Genomic DNA, 23223 nt, shown 5'->3' with positions numbered 1-23223 from the left:
TACTAATGTTTCAATTTCAATTCAAATGTCCAAACAATCACTAATTTGGCAACACTGCATGTAACTAGTTCACAAAACTGCTGTGTGTGGGGGGTGTGGGGGAATTCAGGGAAGGTGGGGCAATCCCTGGTGTGGCGGATGGAGCGTCCCTAGCGGGGGGACACAGCCGGTTCAGGCACCGGCTGCCAGTCGCTGTCTCGGAGCCCGGGCGATGAAGGACCCCAAGGCGCCTGCAATCACCCTCGCTAACTCTACCGCAGCAGCTCAGCGGCGGCCCGCTACGAAGCGACAACTCCTTCTCCCGCCGCCCCGCCCCCGAACCCCACGTGACGCGGGCGGGGCCTGGGAGCCGCACGGTCGCGGGGGATGCTGGGATTGCTCAGACTAGCGTCGAGCTCTCAGCGCAGCTTTTAAAGGCGGAGGGCGGAGCCTGCGGAGCGGCGGCGGCACTAGCGGGTCAAGCGCTCGCGGTGCTGCCCTCGCCGGGATCCGCGGCAGGTTTGTGTCTGAGTCGCGCGCTGGGGCTACCCCGTGTCCCCTGCCGGCTCGGGCTCGCCACACCCGGTGCTGTGCGTAGTCCAGAGGCTCCCCGGGCCCTGGCCGCTACCAGCCCACGTGCGGAGACCCCGGGGGAGGTGGCTGGGGCTGCTCCTCCGCCGGTGCCGGCTGCGCGCGGTCTGGAGGGTCCCCCAGGCTCTGAGCTTTCGATCCCCGCCCCATGCGGCTCCCTGCGCCGGTGTCTGCCCGAGCCCGGGCTAGTGGGGCCTGGGCCGCTGGTGGCTGTTCGCAGCGCGCTCTGCGGGCGGCGGCTGCGGCCGGCCTGGGCTGCGCTAGAGACGTAACCGTGTCTAAACCGGCGTGTGGCCAAACGGCACTGCCGGGGCTGAGAGTCCTGGCTGTGCAAATACCGAGCGGAAGGGGAGCGTTAGCTCCCCGCAGCGCTGGACTGGTGTGGGGTTCGTGACGGCGTGTCCCCAGGGGCGGTCCGGGCGCTGTTGGGTTCCGGGGAGACGCATCTTCGAGACCCATGCGTTAGCCTAGCGCATAGAGCTGTGTTGGGGAAGCAGGAGAAAACTTTAACTACGTTGTTTAACGTTGGTCAGGACGGGTTTAGGTCTAAACTACCGAATTACTGACATCCCAATGATTACTGCTAACTTCTGCAGTGCTCCTGCCATATTACCTCTAGTGGAGCTGTACTGATCATAACAAGGGTCGGAAGCTGTAAGGAGCGCTGGGTCGGGCACTGGAACATGATTGCCCTTGTAGTGTAGATAATTTAAACTAAGTACTAAGGTTAATATGCCTCTGTGAGTGCTTATAATGCAAACAAGTGTCACAGGTGTTGCTCACTTTGACTTTTCATTTATTACCCCGCTGTTAGCATTTCATATGGCACCCTGGCTGTTATCTTTCTGTGAGTAATGATGCTACTGGATCTCAATCTCATGTCCTGTATGCTCTGGGAGTAGATGTATTAGCCTGAGCCATTTTAGAAAGCTGTTAATGCTAACACTGTGGTGTATGCTGACTCAGGCCTGGTCTACACTGGTGGGGTGGAAATCGATCTAAATTAAGCAACCTCAGCTATGTGAATAATATAGCTGAAGTTGATGTACTTAGACCTACTCACTGTGGTGGGTCAACTGTTGTTCCACCGTCGACTCTTCCTGCACCTCTCTCAGTGGCGGAGTACAGGAGTTGATGGGAGAGCGCTCGGGGGTTGATTGCTGCCTGCCAATCCGGCGGGTAGCGTAGACATACCCTCAGTTTTACAGAGTAAAATTAGGTCTCTGTCTAGCCACTGGCTGGTTAGTAATAGTGTTTCTATATGGATAGGCTAGTCTACTCTGGGGAGGGAAACTTAATTGAATCTCTTTCATGCCAACAGCTTCATTAGTAGTGTGGATGGGACTTAAGTGCATTGTCTGTAACCAATCACATTAGCTATCATATACAATATAGCCTGTGACAGGTGAGCCTGCTAGGCAAGGATGAGTGGACAACAGTCTCTAACATCTTGGATAATGTAAATCAGGGTTTGTCTAAATCAGGAAGCTTTACTACTTGAACTATATCAGTATATCTTAAAGCAGCAGCCCCTGGCCCCTTTTAGTGTGGACACAGGTATTCTGCTATAAAAGTAATTATACTGGTTTGGGAACTGAAATAAACTGCATGGTACAAGGCACTCTTATCCTGGTAAAATGTAAGTGTAGACCACTCTTACTAATTCTAATCAGCTGTCATGGCAGACTATAGAATTTTCTCCTCTGATCTGCCTGACTCCTTTATTGACATGACAAGATGTTTGCTATCAGAATGGTTTTAGTACAAAACCATTGGCAGCTTGCCTAGATAAAAGGCCCCATTCTGGTTTCTAATCAGAATCTGTCCAAAAGTGCATATCAAGTCTTCACATTAAGGTGTCATACAGAATTTAATATGAACTTGTTGCTCATGCACCATTTTCAAGTGTAAACTGAAAAGGTAATCAAGAAACATCAATTAATTTTTGATAGTGGTAAAAGCAGCTATCTTAATACAACGAGGTGGTCTACAGACTCAAGATTTTAAAAAGTGCAACTGAATGAAAGAATATGGAGGAAACTAAACAGAAGGTCATGCTGCATTGGTCATGGCATAGTTATGCCAACCTAACCTCCAGTGTAGACACTGCTATATCGATGGAAGAGTGCTTCAGTTGATGCATCAACCATCATTCAGGAGGTGATGTTTCCTTTTCTTTGGTATAGATGCATCTGTGCTAAAGGTATATGCTGGCATGGTTATGCCTGTTTAGTCGCCAGCGATCCCTAATGGAATTGCAAATTTTGAGATCAGCATGTTTTAACTAACATAGCGGAGTATTGTATTAGTTACTCTTGTGAAAGAAGTAGCATGCAGCCAGTGCATTCTGTGGCCAGGGAAATCATAACTGAAGAGCTAGAGACAGCGGAGGGGCAGAATTGAGCTGTAGTAGGCAGAAGAATTTTTTTTTTAAAAAACCATGGAAATGAAATAACTCTGTGTTAAGGAGTAACATAACTGGGGTAAGATTGCCCAGTGCTACTTCACCCATTCTTCACATTCTGAAAAGGCATAATGTAACTTTCTTCTTCTTGTGTCATCTCTACAACATAACCTTAACTCTGTTCTCTTTGCGTGATATCTTCCCACCAATAACACACTCATTAGTATGCTACCCTTACATGTTCTCAGAGACTTAAGGTCAGAAAGGACCATGAAGCTCATCTAGGCTGACCTCCTGTGTGTTGCAGGCCACAGAACCTCACCTGCCTGCTCCTTAGTAAGGCCATAACTTCTGAGTTACTGAAGTCGTTAAATCTTGGTTTAGAGACTTCAGGCTAAAGAGAAACCATCATTTACTCTAGTTTAAATCAGCAAGTGGCCTGTTGCCCAAATTGCAGAGGAAGGCATGTGCCCCCTCCCCCCTGGCAATCTGACCTAGGGGGAAAATTCCTTCTGGATGTCAAATATAGTGATTAGTTTGACCCTAAGCATGTGGGTGGGACCAACCAGTCAGACACCTGGGAAAGAATTCTTTGTAGTAACTTAGAGCCCTCCCTATCTAGTATCCCATCCAGCTGGTGGGGATATTTGCTAATAACAGTTACAGAGAGGTCATATGCTATTGTAGGTAATCTCATCATTTTCCCCTCCATATATTTATCAAGCTCAGTCTTAAAATGAGTTAGGTTTTTTTGCCCCCGCTTACTCCCCTTTGAAGGTTGTTTCTGAAATTCACTCCTCTGATGGTTAGAAGCCTTCATCTAATGTCAAGCCTAAACTTGTTGATGGACAGTTGCTATCCATTTGTTCTTGTGCCAACACTGGCCCTTAACTTAAATAACTCCTCTCCCTCCCTGGTATTTATTTCTGATTTATTTATAGAGAGTAATCATATCTTCCCTCATCCTTTGTTTTGTTAAGATAAACAAGCTGAGCCCCTTAAGACTCCTCTCATGAGGTAGGTTCTCCATTCATCTGCTCAGCCTAGTAGCCCTTCTCTGCACCTGTTCAACTGTTCCATTTTGAATTCACATTTTTTAAACATGGGAGACCAGAATTGCACACACTATTCCAGATAATCTCACCAGTGCTTTGTTTAATGGTAATAACACTTTCTATCTCTATTGCATATATCTTGCCTGAGGCATCCTAGGATTACATTAGCCTTTTTCACAGTTTGGTGACTCATAGTACTGTAATGACCAGTATACCAAGATTTTCTTCTCTTCTGTTGCTTTCAACCATTACATTCCTAGCTTACTTTAAAAATGTTTTAGTCGCAAAGTGCATGACTTTGCACTATTAAATTTCATCCCATTTCTATAACTCTAGTTTCAAGGTCATCCAAATCTAGGCTATTTTAGTCTCTCCATATTGGCAACAAATCTCAACTTTCTATCATCTGTAAATTTTATTAGCACACTCCCACTTTTTGTGCCAAGCTTATTGAACATTTTCATTAATAACATTGGTCCCAAGACTGATCCTTGAGGAACTCCACTAGTAATTCCCCTCCAGTCTGACAATTCACCTATCAGCATGACTCAAAATAAAGGGGAAAATTGTAGTTTCCCCTTTAATCAGTTCTTTATCCACCTTTCAATTCTCAAATTGAAGACGTGGATTAATATAAGTAATTTTCCATGTGGAACTGTATCAAATGCTTTACTGGTGTCCAGGAAGACACACTCAACAGATTTTTCGATACGAAGAAAATGCAGTAATCTTCTCAAGAAAAGAGATCAGGTTGGTCTGGCATATCTACCTTCTGTAAAACTGTACTGTATTTTATTCCAATTACTGTTTACTTCAGTCCTTAACTTCTCTGTGTGTCTCTCTCTCTCTCTCTCTCTCTCTCTCTCTCAAAAATTGTTCCAAGACCTCGCATCCAGTTGAGGTGAAACTAATGGGCCTGTAGTTTCCCAGATCACTTGCCCCCCTCTCTCCTTAAATATAGGTACTGTATTTTGCAAGTCTCCAGTCATAAGGCTTGATCTCCAAGTTTATAGATCGATTAAAAATCATTGCTATTGGGCTTACAATTTCATCTGCCAATTCATTTGATATTCTTGGATGGGAGATTATATGGGCCCCTTGACTTGGTCCCATTAAACTGTTTGAGTTTGGCTTCCACCTTGGATGTGGTAATTTTCATGTCCATATCCTTGTTCCCATTCAGCGTCCTGCCACTGCCCCAGATCTCATTACCCTTATTAAAAACTGAGGCAAAGTATTTGTTTAGGTGTAGTGTTTAGTTGCATTCTCACTGCATTACTAGCTCCAGTGCCAGCAGCTTGAACTTTCAACCCATAACCCCGATAAGCCAGCCAGCTGGAGTTTAAAGCATCACTTAACTTGAGCTAGAAGTTTGTGTGGATGCAAGTTGGGTTAGGGGCAACACTTGAGTTATTGCATTGTTTGCTCAAAGTATAAAGACAAGCCCTCATAGGGGAGAATAGACCTCTTTCTATAGGGAGCACCGGAAGAGGCTGAGTTTCTACTCTTGGTGCTCTGATGCTTCTGTTTCCCTCTTCAGTGTAGTAAATGACCAGCTTCTTTCAAACTGGAAGATGAGGCTGGGTTAGGAATTGAAAATAATTTCATCATACTCCTTAAGAGGTAGTCTAACCCACTGTTTCTCAAATGCAGCCACATGTGACCACCAACGGCTTTTCTTGAGGCCACAAGCTCCTGGGCGAGACTGGATTTTATTAAAATTTGTGTCAACATGGTGGCATCAGATTTCCCAAGATGAAGTTTGCTAAGCACTAGAAAGCTAAATGCCTAAATCACTGTTGTATGGAGTATAGTTATAGCTCTGTCGGTCCCAGGATATTAGAGAGACAAGATGGGTGAGGTATTATTTTATTGGAGTAACTTCTTTTGGTGAGAGACACAAGCTTTCGAGCCACACATAGCTCTTCTTCAAACCTGAAGGTATTACCTCACCCACCTTGTTTCTCTAAATCACTGTTGGAAAGAAGTGAAATTGCTTTGCTTTTTTTTTTTTTTTTACAGTGGATAATGCTGCATGTTGATTTGATACTTTGTCTTATTTACATTTTATTTATCTTGCATTCTGATTAACTCCTAGCTAAGTTTCTGAGTTCCAGTTCTAAGTTGACTGGATGTCTTAAATGTATAAAGAATTGTCAATTTTATTTTATATGATCTGGCTGTTGCCCAAAATTAGGGATTTCATGTAATGAATTTCTAGACTTTATAAAGTCTATGGTAATGCAACAATACTAAGTAATACCGAATTCTGGTTTGTGAATACAGGTAGCAAAAATGGCTGAAAATGGAGATGGTGAAATTATGTCTAACCTGGAAAACAAAATCTGTCAGCAAATTGAGGTATGTTTATTTTAACACTGGATGCTAAATCACTTTCTCTTATTAGATAAATTGTTAACCTGGCTAGGTATTCTAAACAAAAATGCTAAACCTAGTATTTAAACTTCAATCTTCTAAACCGGTTCTAGAAATGCTTGTCCATGGTTCCGTGACAGTGTTCATTCTGTGCATTTACTAACAACCTAAATACTAGTCACCTTACAAACTGGCAAGTTTATGGACTGTTAAACAAACCAAAATATTAACTTCTATTATTGCAACTTTGGGAGTTATTCCCTATGCATGCAAATAGAGAGAGATATTTAATGTTACAATCTGAGCAAGGTTGTGAAGATGGCAGCTTACTACATTTAAGTTTTTCAATGTCTTGATTTTTAGCTGCTGTGATGATATCCTATACCAGTGGCTCTCAACCTTTCCAGACTACTGGTACCCCTTCCAGGAGTATGATTTGTCTTGTGTACCCCCAACTTTTACTTCACTTGAAAACTACTTGCTTACAAAAGCAGATGTAAAAATACAAAAGTGTCACAGTAAACCACTACTGAAAAATTGCTTACTTATTTTACCATATAAGTATAAAACAAATCAATTGGAATATAAATATTGGACTTGCATTTCAGTGTATAATATATAGAGCAGTATAAACAAGTCATTGTATGAAATTTTAGTTTGTACCGATTTTTAGTGCTTTTTCTGTAGTCTGATGTAAAACTAGGCAAATATCTAGATGAGTTGATGTACCTCTTGGAAGACCTCTGCGTACCCCCAGGGATACATGTACCCTTGGTTGAGAATGACTGTCCTATATTATCCTGTAATCCTGTTTTATTATTGGAAAAAATACATTTGAATTACTGACTGAAGAAGACTTGGACATAAGGCATCAACTATATATCTCTTCATCACAAGATGTAAAGGTCTAAAAACTAAGTTTGAAAGTAGCAGACATAATAGATTAGTAGAAGTGTCCTTGTAGTGCTTTCTTAATCCACCTGTGTATTAGTGATACTGGAAGTGCTGTGAAATTCTGAGTAAATGCTGCGGTGGAGGGAGAACGGTCATAATTAAAATGAGAAATCAACCATGTTAATGTAACAATAGTAGGTTACATTCACAGAAGTATAACTCGATTGATTTTGATTTAATATATGCACAATGTAACTGATGCTGGTATAGAGTGATAAATGAAATATTTCCATGTTGACTCTTGGAGCATAAAATGTTTGTTTGACATTTGGATTATGACTTGTAGCAAGAGACTGTCCTTACAAACAGCTCTGCTGGCTAATTCAAAGTAGTGAAGGAGCAGAACATTCTGTGGATTGTTGAACTGGGTCCAATGGGAATGGTAGTAAAACTGGAAAAATAGAACCTCCAAAATAAAAGCTAGTTAGAAGCTTCCTGAATGAGATACAAGTGTAGTATAGATGGTATCGTACTAGGACAAATGCTACTTTTCATTTGTTTTATTTTTATTTTGTATTTTTTTAAACTAAAATGTAAAGCCATTAGGATACCAATTTTGACTAGTAGTCAAGCTAATTTGATCAGGTTGATGCCTAAATGATATAGGAACAAAGTCTCTCCATGTATTTGCTCAGCCAAGGCCATACGCTTTGTGTCTGCAACTCTTTACTACTGTCCCACTAGACAAGATCACTCTTTAGATGGTGAGCTACCTGTAGTTAGATTTGGAGGAATTACAGTTAAATGGAGAATTTAGAAATTCTGAAGTTAAAGATATCTTTAACTCAGTTATGCACATAACTCCTATGGTATTGGTATAAAGGGGCATGCCAAACTTCCATTGGCTAGTTCATTACTGCATCAAGTCTCCATCAAATTCTCTTATGTTTCAACAGTCTAGGACAAATCTGTCTTTATTTTTGCAGTACTATTTTGGTGATCACAATCTACCAAGAGACAAGTTCCTAAAGGAGCAGGTCAAACTGGATGATGGCTGGGTGCCTTTAGAAATAATGATCAAATTCAACAGGTAAAACAAAGTGCAAGTAACCTTTTGTGGCTGGGTGCCTTCCAGATAACCATATTGTCTGAATTAGAGGCCACATGTCCTCGGTCTGTATGTACAACTCAAATCATAATTGAGTAATGCTGGGGAATGGAGTATGTGGCCCTGTTTGATATACTGTGTTCTTTCTTCGTAGGTTAAGCAGTCTCTCAAAAGACTTCAATGTTATAGTGGAAGCACTGAGAAAATCTAAAGCTGGACTTATGGAAATAAGTGAAGACAAAACTAAAATCAGAAGATCTCCAAACAAACCCCTCCCTGAAGTGAATGATCAGTATAAAAACGCAATTAAAAATAGATCTGTATATATTGTAAGCTTTCATACTCTACTGCATTACTTTCAGTTTATTACTTAAACAGCTTTAACCCAAATGAAATTCTGATTCTCCTGCTTAGTTTTATTTTAATATAAAATAAGGTGTGACATAAGTTTTTTTTTTTTTTTTTTTTTTTTTTTTTTTTTTTTTTTTTTTTTTTTAAGTAACTGATTTGTACTTTTCAGTCACTAAGCCAGTTTGTAATGGGAATGTCATAGGTTCTGTTTAATGTAATTACTGGAAGTTCAATATTACTTTGCAGAAAGGCTTTCCAACAGATGCAACGCTTGATGATATCAAAGAATGGCTAGAAGGTAAAGGCTCAGTTGAAAACATTCAAATGAGGAGAACATTGAGTAAAACATTCAAGGTAATTGTATATCACAATAACTGATGCTTTGCTAGCTATGAAAAACAGGCTACCAGAGAACATTCCATTAATCTATTTAATTCTTAATATTCTCCAATTATTCAATAGGGATCAATTTTTGCAGTATTTGATAGTGTTGAATCTGCTAAGAAGTTCACAGAGATACCTAACCAGAAGTACAAAGACGCAGAGCTGATTGTGCTTTTCAAGTAAGTCAACTTCACTTATGTTTGAACAGATGCCTGCATTGTCATACAGGTCTCCAATACTGCTTGATTTGTGCAGGCTTTGCTGTTCCTTTGGAACAATCTCTAATTATAAAGATGTTCTAGGGCTAGAAGTTTCTTTGGCTACTTCCATCTTCTCTCTTAATAAAATAAAGGCTCTTTTTATAGGCTGCATTAACTTAATTTATACCTCTTTTGAAGGGAGGAGTACTTTGCAAAGAAGAATGAAGAGAGAAAACAAAACAAAGTAGAGGCTAAAGCGAAGGCAAAACAGTAAGCTAGGCTCTTTAATAAACGAAGCACCTTGCCTTATTTAGTTAGTTATATTCTAAGCAACTGTGATCTGAACTCTTACAGGGAGAAAGAAGAAAAACAGAAGCAAGCAGAAGATGCTGAAATGGTATGTACCTCTTGAATGGTCTGGAAAGGTAGAATAAATGAGGTTACAATTAATCTGCTTTGGTAATTGTCAAGTCTATTTTGATACTGTATGTTTCCATATACCTGATAAGTACTAATGCTACTTCAGTGTTTTTATATTAACCCTGTGTTCTAACATAGGTATAGGAGGGTGCCAAATATTACCCAAATGTGAACACTCAGCTTGGAGTACCACTTTGCCTCCATAATCAAATCTGACCTCCCACCCAGAAACACATCATATTTTTTCTGAAGGTCTAATTTTGTCAATTTATTACAAGATGTTAATTTGCTTTCGACTGTGTAGAACAAATGTCACTGTACATGATTCCACAGTTAGCACTGAATAGCTGGGAAATATGCCTGGGTAATGTCCCATATATGAAGAAAGAAGATTGGGGGTGGGGAGGAGAATGGCAGGGATGAGTACTTCTAGTGGTACTGACCATCTAAGTGCATAGGTTTACAAACTGGGGTTGCAGTCCAGAGGGCTAGTGGCATGTGGGTGTCAAGGGCTGTAAATATCCTAGGTAGAGTCAGGAAAAGGGGGTTACAAAACTCTGACATTGCTTTTTTCAGCCTTTTCCAGACTGACACTGCCATGCAAGCCTTTACAAACCATTTTTGTGCTCGGAGGTACTTCGGTGTAAAAGTAATGAGATCTGGCCTACTGGCAATACAAACCGATCTCTTATCAGTTGCTGCAATCTTCTTAATACAGCTCCCTGAAACTCTGCACTAGTGCAAATCTCAAATTCTAGCTGCCTTTTTTAAAAAAAAAAATTCTCTTGTATTTAGAAATCACTGGATGAAAAGACCGGCTGCTTGCTGAAATTCTCTGGTGACCTAGAAGATCAGACTTGCAGAGAAGATCTTCATGCAGTTTTCTCTGACCATGGAGAAATTAAATGGATAGACTTTGTCAGAGGGGCAAAGGAGGTCAGAAGGCTCTCAGATGAGATGTTTCTTTTGTCTTATGTGAAATTTGTCTGTCTGAATGCTGCTTAAGTGTCTGATGGTTAACTTAGCAATAGTATACTACACCTTCCATTGGGGACTTACGGAATGTAGAATATGATAGTGCTGAAGAAATCAATTAGTTTGTTTCTTCAGCTTTCTAGAGTAACTGCTAATAGAAAGTGGTCTGAGTAAAAGGTAGAAGCATTAATGTGACTCTCCTCCTGCGGAGTTAACTTAGACTTTGGCTAAAATGAGGGCATGCTAACCTAGAGCCACAGAGGAGTGCATACGGATAGCTATGGGAGTTTGCATAGAACATCAAGGCTAGACTAAAGTTCTCAATTAAACAAACTAGTTATTAAATGCAACATCACTGATTGCTAGGAGAGTAGAGAATTATGCAGAGCAAACCGTGGCCTTTCTTATTCAACTGTCTGTGTGCATAGCTATGCATGTCACTATCCATATGATGTGGACGTGCAGTTATCTGAGGGCTTTTAAAATCTGGGGCCTGGTATTTTTAGGCTCAAATGTTAAATTGACATGAATTGTGGGTCTGTTAATACAAGTCTGAAAATGATGCAGCACTAAACCTGTTAATATGTAGGTTATCTTCAAAACCATCTGGGCTACAAATTTATTCTAAATGAGTTTGCTAACTGCAGCATCTGAGTCTGTCAGGAGACCTGGCGGTACCTGACACTCCAGCTGCAGTCATATTAATGCTTTTGCACTGGCAAGACTCCATAATGCAAAGGGTGCTTGTTTCTGTCTTTAGGGGATTATCCTATTTAAGGATAATGCAAAAGAAGCACTGGATAAAGCCAAAGAAGCAAATAATGGGAACTTACAGTTGCGCAACAAAGATGTGATATGGGAGGTGCTGGAAGGAGATGCAGAGAAAGAAGCATTGAAAAAAATCATGGAGGGTCAGCAAGAATCATTAAACAAATGGAAAGCAAAAGGTGAATTTTTCCCTGACTAACCTGAATACCACTTGGATAACTTTCATGGAAGTTCTATTATATTAAAGTGAACTTGTCAGATGGTGCATTCACTGTGTTTTATGATTTTTGGATTAGTAAATGACTAATGCATGGTTCTTAAAAGATCTTAAAACTATCTTGTACATCTTGACAGGTCGCAAATTTAAAGGTAAAGGAAGAGGTGGCAAAGTACCCCAGGGCGCGCAGAACAAAGGGAAAGTACAGTTCCAGGGCAAGAAAACAAAATTTGAGAGTGAGGATGAAGAGGGTGAAGAGAACACTAAAACAGGTAAGCTATTTTGTGCCTGAGATGGAGTAGTTCACGTGCTGCTTGGAAGCAACCCTTTGAAGCACTGTCTGTGTGCATATAGAGAGAAGACTGAACAAATACACCTCTACTCCAATATAACGCTGTCCTCAGGAGCCAAAAAGTCTTAGTGTTATAGGTGAAACTTATATCGAGTTTGCTTTGATCTGCCAAAGTGCGCAACCCCCCCACCCCCGGAGCACTGCTTTACTGCATTATATTAGAATTTGTGTTATATCAGGTCGTGTTATATTGGGGTAGAGGTGTAGTTGCTGCTTGTATTTTCTAGAAACTGGTCAAGTTGGTTTATCATATGCTATTAAAGTTTTTGTTCCCTCCTAGACCAGTTTTCCTGATCATTGAAATTTAGTCACGTTTGCAGGGATTAACTAATGCCTTTGTGGAGGTCTGTCAAATGAAGGACTGAGCTGGTACAGAAACTGACCTATTCCTCTGCAGAGTTGAGCATTTACAGGGAAATACAAAGCAGTTTTCACTGAAGAGATACTGTCATTAGTCCTACATTTCCTTAGCTCTACAAAGCTGTTACAGTAAATTAATCATTCATATTTTTCCAAGTAAATGAATGGCCTTACCTCAGTATGGTAGAAGAAAACCTTCGTCTGTTAGCTATAGCCTAGAGCAGTGGTTCTTAACTCTTCCATACTGTGGGCTGTCTTCCCTTCCTGTTGAGATTTGGTGCTTGAGTAAAGGAAAAATATGGTATCTTCCATTGTTTGAAGTGTTGTGGTAGCTGCGCTGGTCCCAAGATACTAGCGAGATGAGGTAATATCCAACTTCTGTTGATCCAATAAAAGATATTACCTCGCCTACCTTGTCTATCTCAATGACCAATATTACTACTGTTTTTCAGACTGGAAAAATTCTGGTGCTCCTGTTTTAATTTCCTCCTGCTATGTGGCCCAAAACCTTGGGAAACAAGGTGATTCATCATTGTTCCATAGCAGCTGTGAATCACTTGGAATTGTTCCATAGGCAATATGTGAAGTACTAATTTCAAGGCAACCTGTTCATATGTAGCAGCCTGAAAGATTGTATGTCTTGAACTGGATAGGAATAGCGTTGAAAGTAATATCAAACTTCCACTAGTCCCATAAGTGTCTGCTTATATTAACTCTTACAGGGCCAGCAAGTCCCAAGAAAAGATCACTAGAAGAGACTGAAAGAGAAGAACCTGCATCAAAACAGCTGAAAACAGAAAACGGAGCTGGAGATCAGTAATAGTGTTTAAAAAAGCACTGAGTTTTTATTAATCCATTTTAAATAGATTTTAAGCCAATCCTCAGTTTGGAAGTTTTTCAGAGGAAAACCTTATTAAATCCACTTCAATATCCACCTGTAATGAGAGGAAAGCTTTTTTTATTTTGTGAAGGTTTTTTTTTCCCCAGACGCATGCTTACCTTAAGATGCCAACTTGGATTTTTTTTATATTTATAGTTTTGCTTATACTGTCAGATCCTCTCAGTATTTCTGGCAAATGTATAAAGGGAGGGTCTATCCCTGAATCTGACTGTAATTTTGAAGTTGTATGAAACACCAATAAAATTCCATATTTAAAAATCATGGACCATTGAATGCTAGCATCAAGCTTATTAATGTTAGTGGACAGAACCCTGTCAAAGATCAGGATATGCACAGTACTTGGTCTATAAATATGCTAATCAGGAAATAGTTTGACTAAGGATAGCTTCAGTGGGATAAAACTCTTACAGTCCCTCACTGTGGAGAAGATATCTAGCCAAATGCAACTCCAGGTGGTACATACAGACATCAAAAGTGCCACTGATGCTACAATTTTTGGTCTCCGACTCTGCGTTCATGTTACACTTACTCTCTCATCTAAGCCTTGCAGCTTATTTCCAGGTAACTGCTGGTCTTTCTGATCAGACTCTTATCCAGGTCCTCCTCTCTGTGTGACTACTGACATTTCCCCTTTAACCTTCTTGGCATCCCCCTTGCTCCCCCTGGATCCGCTCTAAATGCAGCTTGTTCTAACCAGGTGGTCATCTCCTCTTCTTCCAAAAAAACAAAACAAAACCCTCAACAAACCAAAAACCCAAAACACATACTGCTTCCATTATGTGAAATACAAGGTTTTGGTCCTTCATCATAACTCAACCACTTCCTCATATATTTTACATCACCTGTTGCTGCTTCTGTTGTCTCCTACTCTGCCATCACTTAACTGCCTGCTCCCACCAGCTCTTGATTGCTTTTGTCCATGCTGCCCTTATGCATGGTACACCCTCACACTAGTCCAAAGCCATGACCCTTTCTTTAAGAGTAAAATCCGGGTCCCATCTGAAGTCAAATGGAATTCTGCTGTTGCATTCAATGGGGGGAGGAGTTCACCCCAGTCAACTGTAGGTGGGAGCAAGTAGAGTTTAGACACTAAATTTAATTTGATACATGGAAACAAGATCTGATAGCCTCTTGCACCCACTTGCTAAGTCTTAATTAGATTAATTCAGGGTCTTAGTGTGGTAAGCCATAGGCAAGAGCTGAGCCTAAATGCTATGCAATACAAACATAATCCTACAATAGAATTCTTTATGCTAGAGTACTAACTACAGTGCCCTCAACCCATCGAGAAGAGGGTTAGGCACAACTTAACTTTTCTGGAACGTTTCTACTCCACCAACTTCAAAGCACATGACACCAATCCTGAATCCAAATGTGCAAATGAGTTTGGTAAAAATACTAAATTGAGTCACAAGTGCAGCTCTAACTCCTTTGCAGAGTGTCCAGCACACAATTAGGCATTACTGCAATGCAAGTTAAACTGAATTCGAACTTGAGTTTTAAACTATTAGCCAATTACCTCTAAATTTCAGATACAATTTCATAATTTAATATGGGATAAGGAAAATACTTACAGATGACTTCTTATGAAACTTGTATGATGCTGGTAAGTCATATCTAAGTTCTGTGAAGAGCACAGAGAACACTTGTCATACTAAAATCTCTTAGTTGCTCAGTGGTGTTAGACAAACTGTATTATATTCCTTGATCACTTTTTTGTTGTCAGCAACTTGACAAACTATTTGGCTTTACATTTATTCGGTTTCCGTGTACCTGTTCTTGAGCTCTGGCCAGATTAGTGAATGCACATTAATACCAAAACAGGCATTTTCATATTAGCAAGTTTGTTTCTAAAAGGAATTTGCTACTAGATAATCACAAAACAAGTGTGACAATGAAGGAACTCTGCCTTCTACTGCTGTATAAATATTGCATTATGTCTTTTTCCCCTATATTCTTCACTCCTATGCCATTAAAGTAGCACACAAGTCTTGAAATAGCCACCAAAATTTGGAGATCAGAAAAACTGACAGCTCAAATTGAGGACTAAGGGAATCCAGGAGCAGGTAAAAGTAAAACTTGTTGACAATGCTTTGAGACAAGTTTTTCTGACTATATCCAGAATATTTGCTTTACTTTCTGATCAACTGGGACATCTTTCATTATTAGAGGTGTTTGTCCTGGGGGCAGAAGAACCTACAAAACTCCTATTTCATTAGTTTAGATCTCTTTATCACTTACTCCTTGTAGTTTGGGGGGAGGTAAAACAATCTACCAGTTTTTCATTCCAATGGATCATTTTTAAACTAGATCCTCATGCTGCATCTGAACAGTAGCTGGTCCTGGAGGCTATTACCCACTCAGTGCATTTTTTTAAAAAACGTATGTAGAAGATATTACCTGCTATAACTTCCATCTTCACTTTCCATTCATCTGCTTTCTTTTGAATATGCTGAACACAAGAAAATAGTCCATGAACTTAGTTCCCATTAGTTTATGGCATTTTGAGGAAACCCCATTAAAATAGCAAGATATTTTATACTTTTAAGTGTACGTGAGTTTTGAGTTGAAGTATTAATCTGACATCTGCAGTCTCCTGCATCAAGACTAGTGTTCTACCTTGTCATTCTCATACTCATTATTAAGGCTCCAAAGACAGAACTCCAACTGGAGTTTTTTTTTTTTTTTTTTTTTTTTTTTTTTTTTTTTTTTTTTTTTTTTAAGGTGTGTGCATATATACTGTGATAGACCCAGGCCAGTTGGGAACAGCAGGGGAGTAGAAGGAAGATATACTGGCCACTGGATAAGCAGTTTTCTGTTCCCTGAGTGACCAGCACAGGGGTTGCTCCAGACTCACTCCAGTCAGGCCAAAGGGAGCCAGAGGAGAGGAAGTGTGAGCATGGAACTAGGAGCAAGAGGCATGCAAGAAGTTGAGTGAGTAGGGATACTGCTGGAGGACTGAGAAGTACAAGCTTTATCAGACAGCAGGAGGAAGGTCCGATGGTGGAGACAAAGGTGTTGAGAGGAGGCCACGGGGAAATAGCCCAGGGAGTTATAGCTGTCACGCAGCTGTACCAGGAGGCATGCTAGACAGCTGCAGTCCACAGGGCTCTGGGCTGGAACCCAGAGTAGAGGGTGGGCCCGGGTTCCCCCAAACCTCCCAACTCCTCATCAAACACAGGAGGAATTGAGCTGGACTGTGGCTTCTACCAGAGGGGAAGGTATCTGGGCTCTTTCCTGATCCACAAGGTGAATCTGTGAGGCAACCAAATTTGCCAATAAGTGCAAGACCCACCAAGGTAGAGGAGGAACTTTGTCACAATACCCACTCAAGTACTAAACACTATAAATTAAGTATCTTAGTTTTCAAACACCCCAAGACACAAGTATTCATCTTGGCTACTGAATCCATATTTGATCTTACAAAAGTAGTGGAAGATTAGAGTGCCACTTACACCTGCTTAATGCTTAACCCGCTGAAGTCAAGGACTTACTTTTCGTGTTGAAGTTTTGTGTAGGGAATATACAGCTGTTTGTGCCATTTGCAAAGCTACCTTCAGAAAAGTCATATCCATTCCTGTAAGAAGAGGACCCAAGCTACTGTTCAAGTCTTAGTTGTCTGCATTTAAAGTCTTAACTTCATGCTTAGGTGTCCTCTTTTTTTAACCCTAATAATTGCAGTTATCCATGCTAGCATGTACATTCTGAAAAGCAGTGTTGACTACATTATGGCACTGAAGAGAGGGTGTATATTTCCATATTTTTCCTAATTGTAGTGTCTAGCATAGGGGTAGATAAGTTTAATTGTAATAGCAATATACAAAAGAACTATTAGTTCAACTAGTTATTAAATGCCAAATTACTGTAAAATTTTTAACACCATTTGTGGAAAAGTAGGAATATTTTAATTGCTTTTTAGAATTACCAACCTTTATTATGCTTGGTCCCAAAAGGAGGATTCATAATTACTGTGTCAAAAGTTTTTGATATTCTGGCAGGTAAAGAACATACATCACACTGAATCATGTCAATATTTGTGAGGTCAAACTCTTCTGCATTTCTACTAAATATTTCCAGGGCATCTGCATCTAGGTCAAACCCCACACACAACCTGGAAAATGGAAGACAATCATTGACAAACTGCAGTATTTTTCCTTTTAAAAGATGTGGTACATTTTCTTTTCAGAATACACATTTCTAAACACAGTCAAGTTTGTTCCTGCTATAAAGTTCTGAGAGGTGTGCCTAAAGCACAACAGTGATATTTTAGAAGTAAATTACTAATAAAGGAATACAAATAGTGAAGCTTTTTATTTTTCCAATAATTTTTGAACAGGATATGAACAGTTTGGAGAATTTTTTTCTAAGTTATGAAGATGTTTCTAATAAGTAATTATTTTAAATATAGAGCAAGTGCCCCATTGTCATTATTTGCATGCTCATACAGGGGCTAGATCTACTAAAAACGTGTGGTCATGTACTCATTATTAGTTACCTAAATTAAGTACAGTCTAGCATTAGTCATATTCTTAATCTTATCTCATTTAGTTCTAGAAAGAAACAAAGAGAACTTGAGTGTTAAACACTTACCCTGCTCCTAACATTACACTTCCGATGCTGAGTACACCACAACCACATCCTAGATCTGCAACCACCTTGTTTTCAATATCATCAAAAGTGTTGTGAATTGTATAAAGCATACATGCTGAAAAATAAGAGATTATAGGATAAGAACAAATAGGCAGTTGACAAGTCAGTGTATTTTCTTTTGTCCTTCACAAAGCTTTGAGGTAGATTTCAAAATTAAGCAAGGACACACAGGCTTTGGTAGATTATACAGGAATCACGCTATACACAAACCTAGTGATCTCAGTGAAATGCACATCCTAGTTTACATATGGAAACAAAAACTGAACAGTAAGAAAGAATCCAACTCATTGGTCTTGCATGTTGATCTCATACGTACAGTGGTGTATTCATTGTAATTATGGAAGGTGCACGAGGAAATTTTGTTTGTGATGGTCCTACAGGGGAAATGGTATTTTATAATTACTCAGACTGAAAGATCAATGTTAAAACTAAGAGCCATGTTTCTGTGTTCTTAATACCTGATGCAAACAAACAGTTATCAGTACAAATTAAAGTTTTCTGCAAACTACATCCTTAACTTTAAAATCCACTTATTAGATTTCATTATTTGAGATATTAGAGAGATTTACTAAAACACATGCATTAGTTTCTCTTTAAGCAATCTCTGGCAATAATGCAAAAGCCTCTAATGAACTTATTACTACTCTTTCAGAACACACACAACAAACATCTAGAAACAAAAAAACATTAAGCAGATTTTTTTGTTTTGTTTTTCGCAGTTTAAGTATTGATACAGTGTTGGCAACAGAAAAGTGAGAATCTACAACAATTTTATGTTTAATCTCTACCTGCAATGTGTGGTCTTGTTGGATACTGTTCAAGAAGTAATTTTGGATTCTCAAAATCATCAACTTGCTGAAGACGGCTTTCTAGTTCCTTAAGTTTTAACTTCTTCATGTTTGTTTTCTCAACTAAAAAAAAAATTTAGTTTATAACCAGGCATAGGTTTGCACTATTAAAATTGTTCTTAGTTATACATTATACAAAAACTTTTAAAAACTAATTAAAAATAAATATACATTAAAAAAAAACAACACATCCTGTTTCTCAGACTTGCCTTTTATGTATATAGCATACCAAGTGTAATTTAGATCACATAGTTGGCAAAAACCAAAAACAACCCCCCTACATTCCTGTTTGGCTAATGAACACACTCAAGTATTAACTTCAATAGCAGCTGCAGATGTTCAGTGTCTTACTGCTTAGGCCCCATAGCTAATGCTATGTCTGCAAATCTAGCTGGAAGTCATGTAAATATGATGTATCTGCAAGTTGACTCCCTTTTCTATCACTTAGCAATTTATCCCAGAACCAAAATTGAATGCTGTGACGATTAATTAGTTAATGCTAGTAAGTGACTTGGATTAAATAAAGTTATATATAAATATTAACCATAACAATATTGAGGTTAATTTTTTTAAAATTGGTCTTGATCTGAAGCAGGTTTTCTGCTTCCTCACCTGTCTGAGGAGCCAGAAAAATGAATCCTCCCCCTCCCCTTCTGGGGTCCTAGTGGGTCACTTCCCTTCTGGGGCTATCATTACTGAACTCTCTATCCACACACACACATATCAGAAGGTTCCCTAGCCACTGAAGTGGATTACCATCGCCTACCCACTGGGATCATTTCCACAAAATCATCACCATGCCTTCCTGTAGCGAGGGGAGCCTCACAGTGAGGCAGAGGGCTGCTGTGAGCTGGGCTGCTGATTTCCTTCACCGCAAAGCATGCAGGCAGGGCAGGGCGCTCCTGTCTTGGGGCTGCCTCCTGCATCTTTGCACCATGCCCATTCCCAGCCGCTCCACATAGAGCCCAGGCTTGGAGACCATCAAGCAACTGCCACAGATCCCACCACCCCAAGCACCTAGTTCAGTGCATCTCCACCTCTCTCCATAGAGTGCAGCAGTTTAACCCATCCCCCGTGCATGCACATAAGAAACAGATGAGCACTGTCAGTTCCTGTTTAGTCCACTCAGGTACTAGCAGCATTGTACCCTGTCCAGGGCACCTTTCCTTTCCTGCTTTCTTGTATGCAGTGTTGTTGTCGTCATCTTGTTTGTGTCCCAGGTAGGGTGACCAGACAGCAAGTGTGAAAAATCGGAACTGGGGTGAGGGGTAATAAACAGGCCTGGCTTTAGGCTGATTCCCCTGATTCCTGTGCATCGGGCTCTGCGCCTAAGAGGGCCCCACAAGGTAAGGCCCCGGAAGACAACTGCTGCCAAGGAAGGACCCTCCGACGGAGTGCCGCCGGAAACACCGGCAACCGATTGAGCTGCTGCCAAATTGCTGCCACTATCTCAATCGCTGTCACTGTCTTCGGTGGCATTTCGGCGGCAGCCCTCTTTCGAATCAGGCCCCGCAAGTCCTAAAGCCGGCCCTGGTAACAGACATCTATATAAGAAAAAGCCCCAACTATCAAGACTGTCCCTATAAAATTAGGATATCTGGTCACCCTACTCCCAGGATATTCGAGAGACAAGATGGGTGAAATAATATCTTTTATTGGACCAACTTCTGTTGGCTCCAGAGACAAACTTTGGAGCCTTTGAATGGTTCTTTGAAATATGCGTTAAGTACTTACTCGAACCCAGCAGTTCTCAAGAAAGCCTGAGTGCAACACTAAATAAATGCTGGAGGCAAAGTTGGGTTTGGAGTGGAGGCTGACAAGCCCCACATAATAACTTCCTGACATCTGAGGGATCAAACCTCAGTTTGAGAATCCCTGTGCTAACTGCTCTCTTCCATCTGTATTTAGCTGACACTTTGAGTACATTTCCCAGGCCTGAAGAGGAGCACTCTCTGTAAACACCATAGCTTGTCTCTATCACTAACACAAATATTACCTCACCCCTCTTATTTTCCCTGCTTTGCTCCTTCTAGACACAGCAGAAAGAAATGGAAGAGATCACCCCTGTGTTGGCAGATGGAGAGGAACACTCTCCTCCTTTGCTGGTTTATCCTCTCTTTTAGCTGAATTGAAATTGGGCTTTGTGAAGGATACATGATAACCACTCTTTATGGATATACACACAAAAAGGAATTGAGTACATATTCTTGCAAATGCTTATTTGTAGGAGTTAAATACATGAAGATACTACTTTTTTCATTATTCTTCCAGTAAAGTGCAAATGTTCAATGTTTTGCAAAACACTTGCAGGTACAGCGTTCTCTTTGTCCAACAGTTTAGTGACCAATAAATGTCTGCAACAAAATTCTAGTTCCAGTATTTCAAAGCAGTGACTCAAGAGCAATTAGGTAGATTTGAATTCCTCTCAGGTCACCATTTCCCTAGCAACCATCTCTTTATTTCATATCATAGCCGTTGCTTAGCACCAGATTTTAGTGACCAAAACATTGGCAGCTCCTTTGTCTATTAGAAAGACTGTCATCTTTTAATAGATTTGCTTTAAATGTTTTTACACTTATTTGCAATTCCTTCTTAAAATTCTGGAAAAAAAATATCATGCTGATTACACATTATTCCTTGGGTTTTATGTTCCTAATATATCAAAATACAAGACCCAGTAGTTTACTTTATTGATGAAGCATGCCAGCAGGAAAGTTAGAGAAACAAGTATTATCTTCTAATACCTTTTTCAGCTCTGTGACACTCTCAGTTCCTTACCCAGACCGAAGAGCCATGTGTAGCTTGAAAGCTTATCGCTTTCACTGACAGAAGATGGTCCAATAAAAGATATTCCCTCACCCACCACCTCTAATATCCTGGGACGAACACAGCTACAACACTGCAAGCAGAGACACGGACAGCCCTAGGAATGATGGTGCAAAACCAGTAGAGGGAGTATCCACCTTGCTAGGTTTTGTTTATTTGTTTTGTTTATTTGGCAGGGCAAATAAAATGTAGGTCTATTTTTGTTAAGGCAACATTTTTTTTTAAATTTCTCATCGCTCAATGGTAAACTTAATTAGAGCTAATATTACTTCAAAAGTATTATAGCCAATAGTTTGAAATTTAAAAATATTGTAATCCTGAGGATTTCCCCCTTTAATTTGTAAAAATGTACAATCCTGTTTCTGCAGTTAACAGTGCAGAGCCCCACACGGATACAGCAGTAGTGTGCTTTGTATTGTAAATTGCAGGATTAGCACCTATGGCTCCTTAAATTTGATTTGTGGTTTCATTGACTTAATAGTAACAGTGTTTGTTTATTATTTATTTATTTTATTTTTAAGAGCCTAAAAATGCTAGCAAGCTCACATGAACAAGTAGAGGCATAAATCCAGCCTTTATCATTTTAATGGGATTACTCATGTGAGTAAACCCATGCACAAGTGTTTGCACGTTTGTGGCTTTATTGTTCACTTTTTGTTCACTATTAACATTTCATTTAATGTGGACAATGAAAATAGGTTAGCCAGTTTTACTTTTGTTTCTAGTCATTTTCTTCTTTCTGCTTCGCAGGCAGGGCCCAGATCCCGCAAATTTATACTGTATACAGATTCATCCCTAGGGATGAACTTGCATATTAAAGGCCCCATTCAGCAATCACAACAGTGCAATGTTTAAATCCAAACAAAATTTTTTTTTTACTTGAAAATTAAAAATAATTAAAACATTTCTATTAGTATAGGTTTGTATAACCTTTCTAGAAATATTGTGTTTCTCCATAAATACAATGGCACAATGCAATTGATCCAACGGATCGCAAGCGACCAGTATATATTTAAGTTTGGATAGGCTAGGATCACAAAGAGGAGGTAATATTATGATCATTTTGGTCAAAACCTGTATCCATTATTTTTTCTTAAACAAACGGTTACAGTGAAACCTGCACAAGGCACCTCCCTAAGCAACCTTCTGACTTGGGCTCCTATCTTACACTATCACTGAAACCAGGGTTCACCTTACTTTGCGCTGAGACTCTCAGATGAGAGGCGCTGCAAATACCAGGCCAAACACGAGGATGGGGCTACAGGACACGACAAGGTCCCTCCTTAAAAGTTCCTGGGAAGTTACCTCCGTGGGTAGGATCTGCCTAGGACGTGCTCATCAGTGCGGGGTGTGCGTGAGAGGCGCCTGAGGAAGGCGGGTGGCGGCAGCTGCCCCAAACAGGGCCCGGGAGGAAGAGGAAGGACAATGTCAGGAGGAGGGAGACGCGGGGCGGGGGCAGCGGGCGTCTTGCGGCGGGTACGGTGCCGGCTCCCAGGCTATCGCGAGAGAGGCGCAGCTAGGAGCGGAGCGAGGGCGGGGGTTGGAAGCCCCAGAGCCGGGAGCC

At 40.3% G+C, this 23223-nt stretch overlaps 2 protein-coding genes across 6 annotated transcripts; one reads left to right on the top strand and one right to left on the bottom strand.

The window, feature by feature from the left end:
* Positions 1 to 396: 396 nt before the first annotated feature.
* On the top strand, positions 397 to 13596 carry SSB (small RNA binding exonuclease protection factor La). Its single transcript, XM_032771072.2, has 12 exons — positions 397 to 498; positions 6316 to 6390; positions 8286 to 8389; positions 8562 to 8736; positions 9005 to 9112; positions 9221 to 9321; positions 9541 to 9612; positions 9697 to 9739; positions 10558 to 10698; positions 11498 to 11684; positions 11860 to 11994; positions 13157 to 13596. Exons 2-12 carry the CDS (start codon positions 6325 to 6327, stop codon positions 13252 to 13254), a joined length of 1230 nt encoding a protein of 409 aa, XP_032626963.1. The 5' UTR covers positions 397 to 498; positions 6316 to 6324; the 3' UTR covers positions 13255 to 13596.
* Positions 13255 to 23103, bottom strand: METTL5 (methyltransferase 5, N6-adenosine). 5 transcript variants are annotated; one of them, XM_032771074.2, is made up of 8 exons: positions 22965 to 23100; positions 18774 to 18896; positions 17926 to 18040; positions 17265 to 17446; positions 16830 to 16912; positions 15736 to 15787; positions 14910 to 14959; positions 13255 to 13369 (listed from the first exon to the last, which is right to left on the bottom strand). In XM_032771074.2, exons 2-8 carry the CDS (start codon positions 18880 to 18882, stop codon positions 13316 to 13318), a joined length of 645 nt encoding a protein of 214 aa, XP_032626965.1. In that variant the 5' UTR covers positions 18883 to 18896; positions 22965 to 23100; the 3' UTR covers positions 13255 to 13315. The 5 variants fall into 5 exon arrangements, with proteins under 5 accessions (XP_032626965.1, XP_032626966.1, XP_032626970.1 ...); XM_032771075.2 differs by lacking the exon at positions 22965 to 23100 and adding an exon at positions 22857 to 22943; XM_075070131.1 differs by lacking the exon at positions 13255 to 13369 and adding an exon at positions 14634 to 14697.
* Between the last annotated feature and the right edge of the window lie 120 nt (positions 23104 to 23223).

Source organism: Chelonoidis abingdonii, chromosome 10 (assembly GCF_003597395.2).
Source record: "Chelonoidis abingdonii isolate Lonesome George chromosome 10, CheloAbing_2.0, whole genome shotgun sequence".
NCBI classification, from domain to species: Eukaryota; Metazoa; Chordata; order Testudines; family Testudinidae; genus Chelonoidis; species Chelonoidis abingdonii.
This window is presented reverse-complemented; position numbering and strand designations above follow the sequence as displayed.

Excerpts from the sequence above, each read along its gene's own strand:
- SSB (XM_032771072.2), top strand. The coding sequence starts at position 6,325 with ATGGCTGAAAATGGAGATGGTGAAATTATGTCTAACCTGGAAAACAAA. Across the intron at positions 10,699-11,497 it reads TTGTCAGAGGGGCAAAGGAG|GGGATTATCCTATTTAAGGA; the intron begins GTCAGAAGGCTC and ends TTCTGTCTTTAG. Across the intron at positions 11,995-13,156 it reads TGAAGAGAACACTAAAACAG|GGCCAGCAAGTCCCAAGAAA; the intron begins GTAAGCTATTTT and ends TAACTCTTACAG.
- METTL5 (XM_032771074.2), bottom strand. The coding sequence starts at position 18,882 with ATGAAGAAGTTAAAACTTAAGGAACTAGAAAGCCGTCTTCAGCAAGTT. Across the intron at positions 18,041-18,773 it reads AACAAGACCACACATTGCAG|CATGTATGCTTTATACAATT; the intron begins GTAGAGATTAAA and ends CTTATTTTTCAG. Across the intron at positions 15,788-16,829 it reads ACAAAACTTCAACACGAAAA|CATATTCAAAAGAAAGCAGA; the intron begins GTAAGTCCTTGA and ends TCTTGTGTTCAG.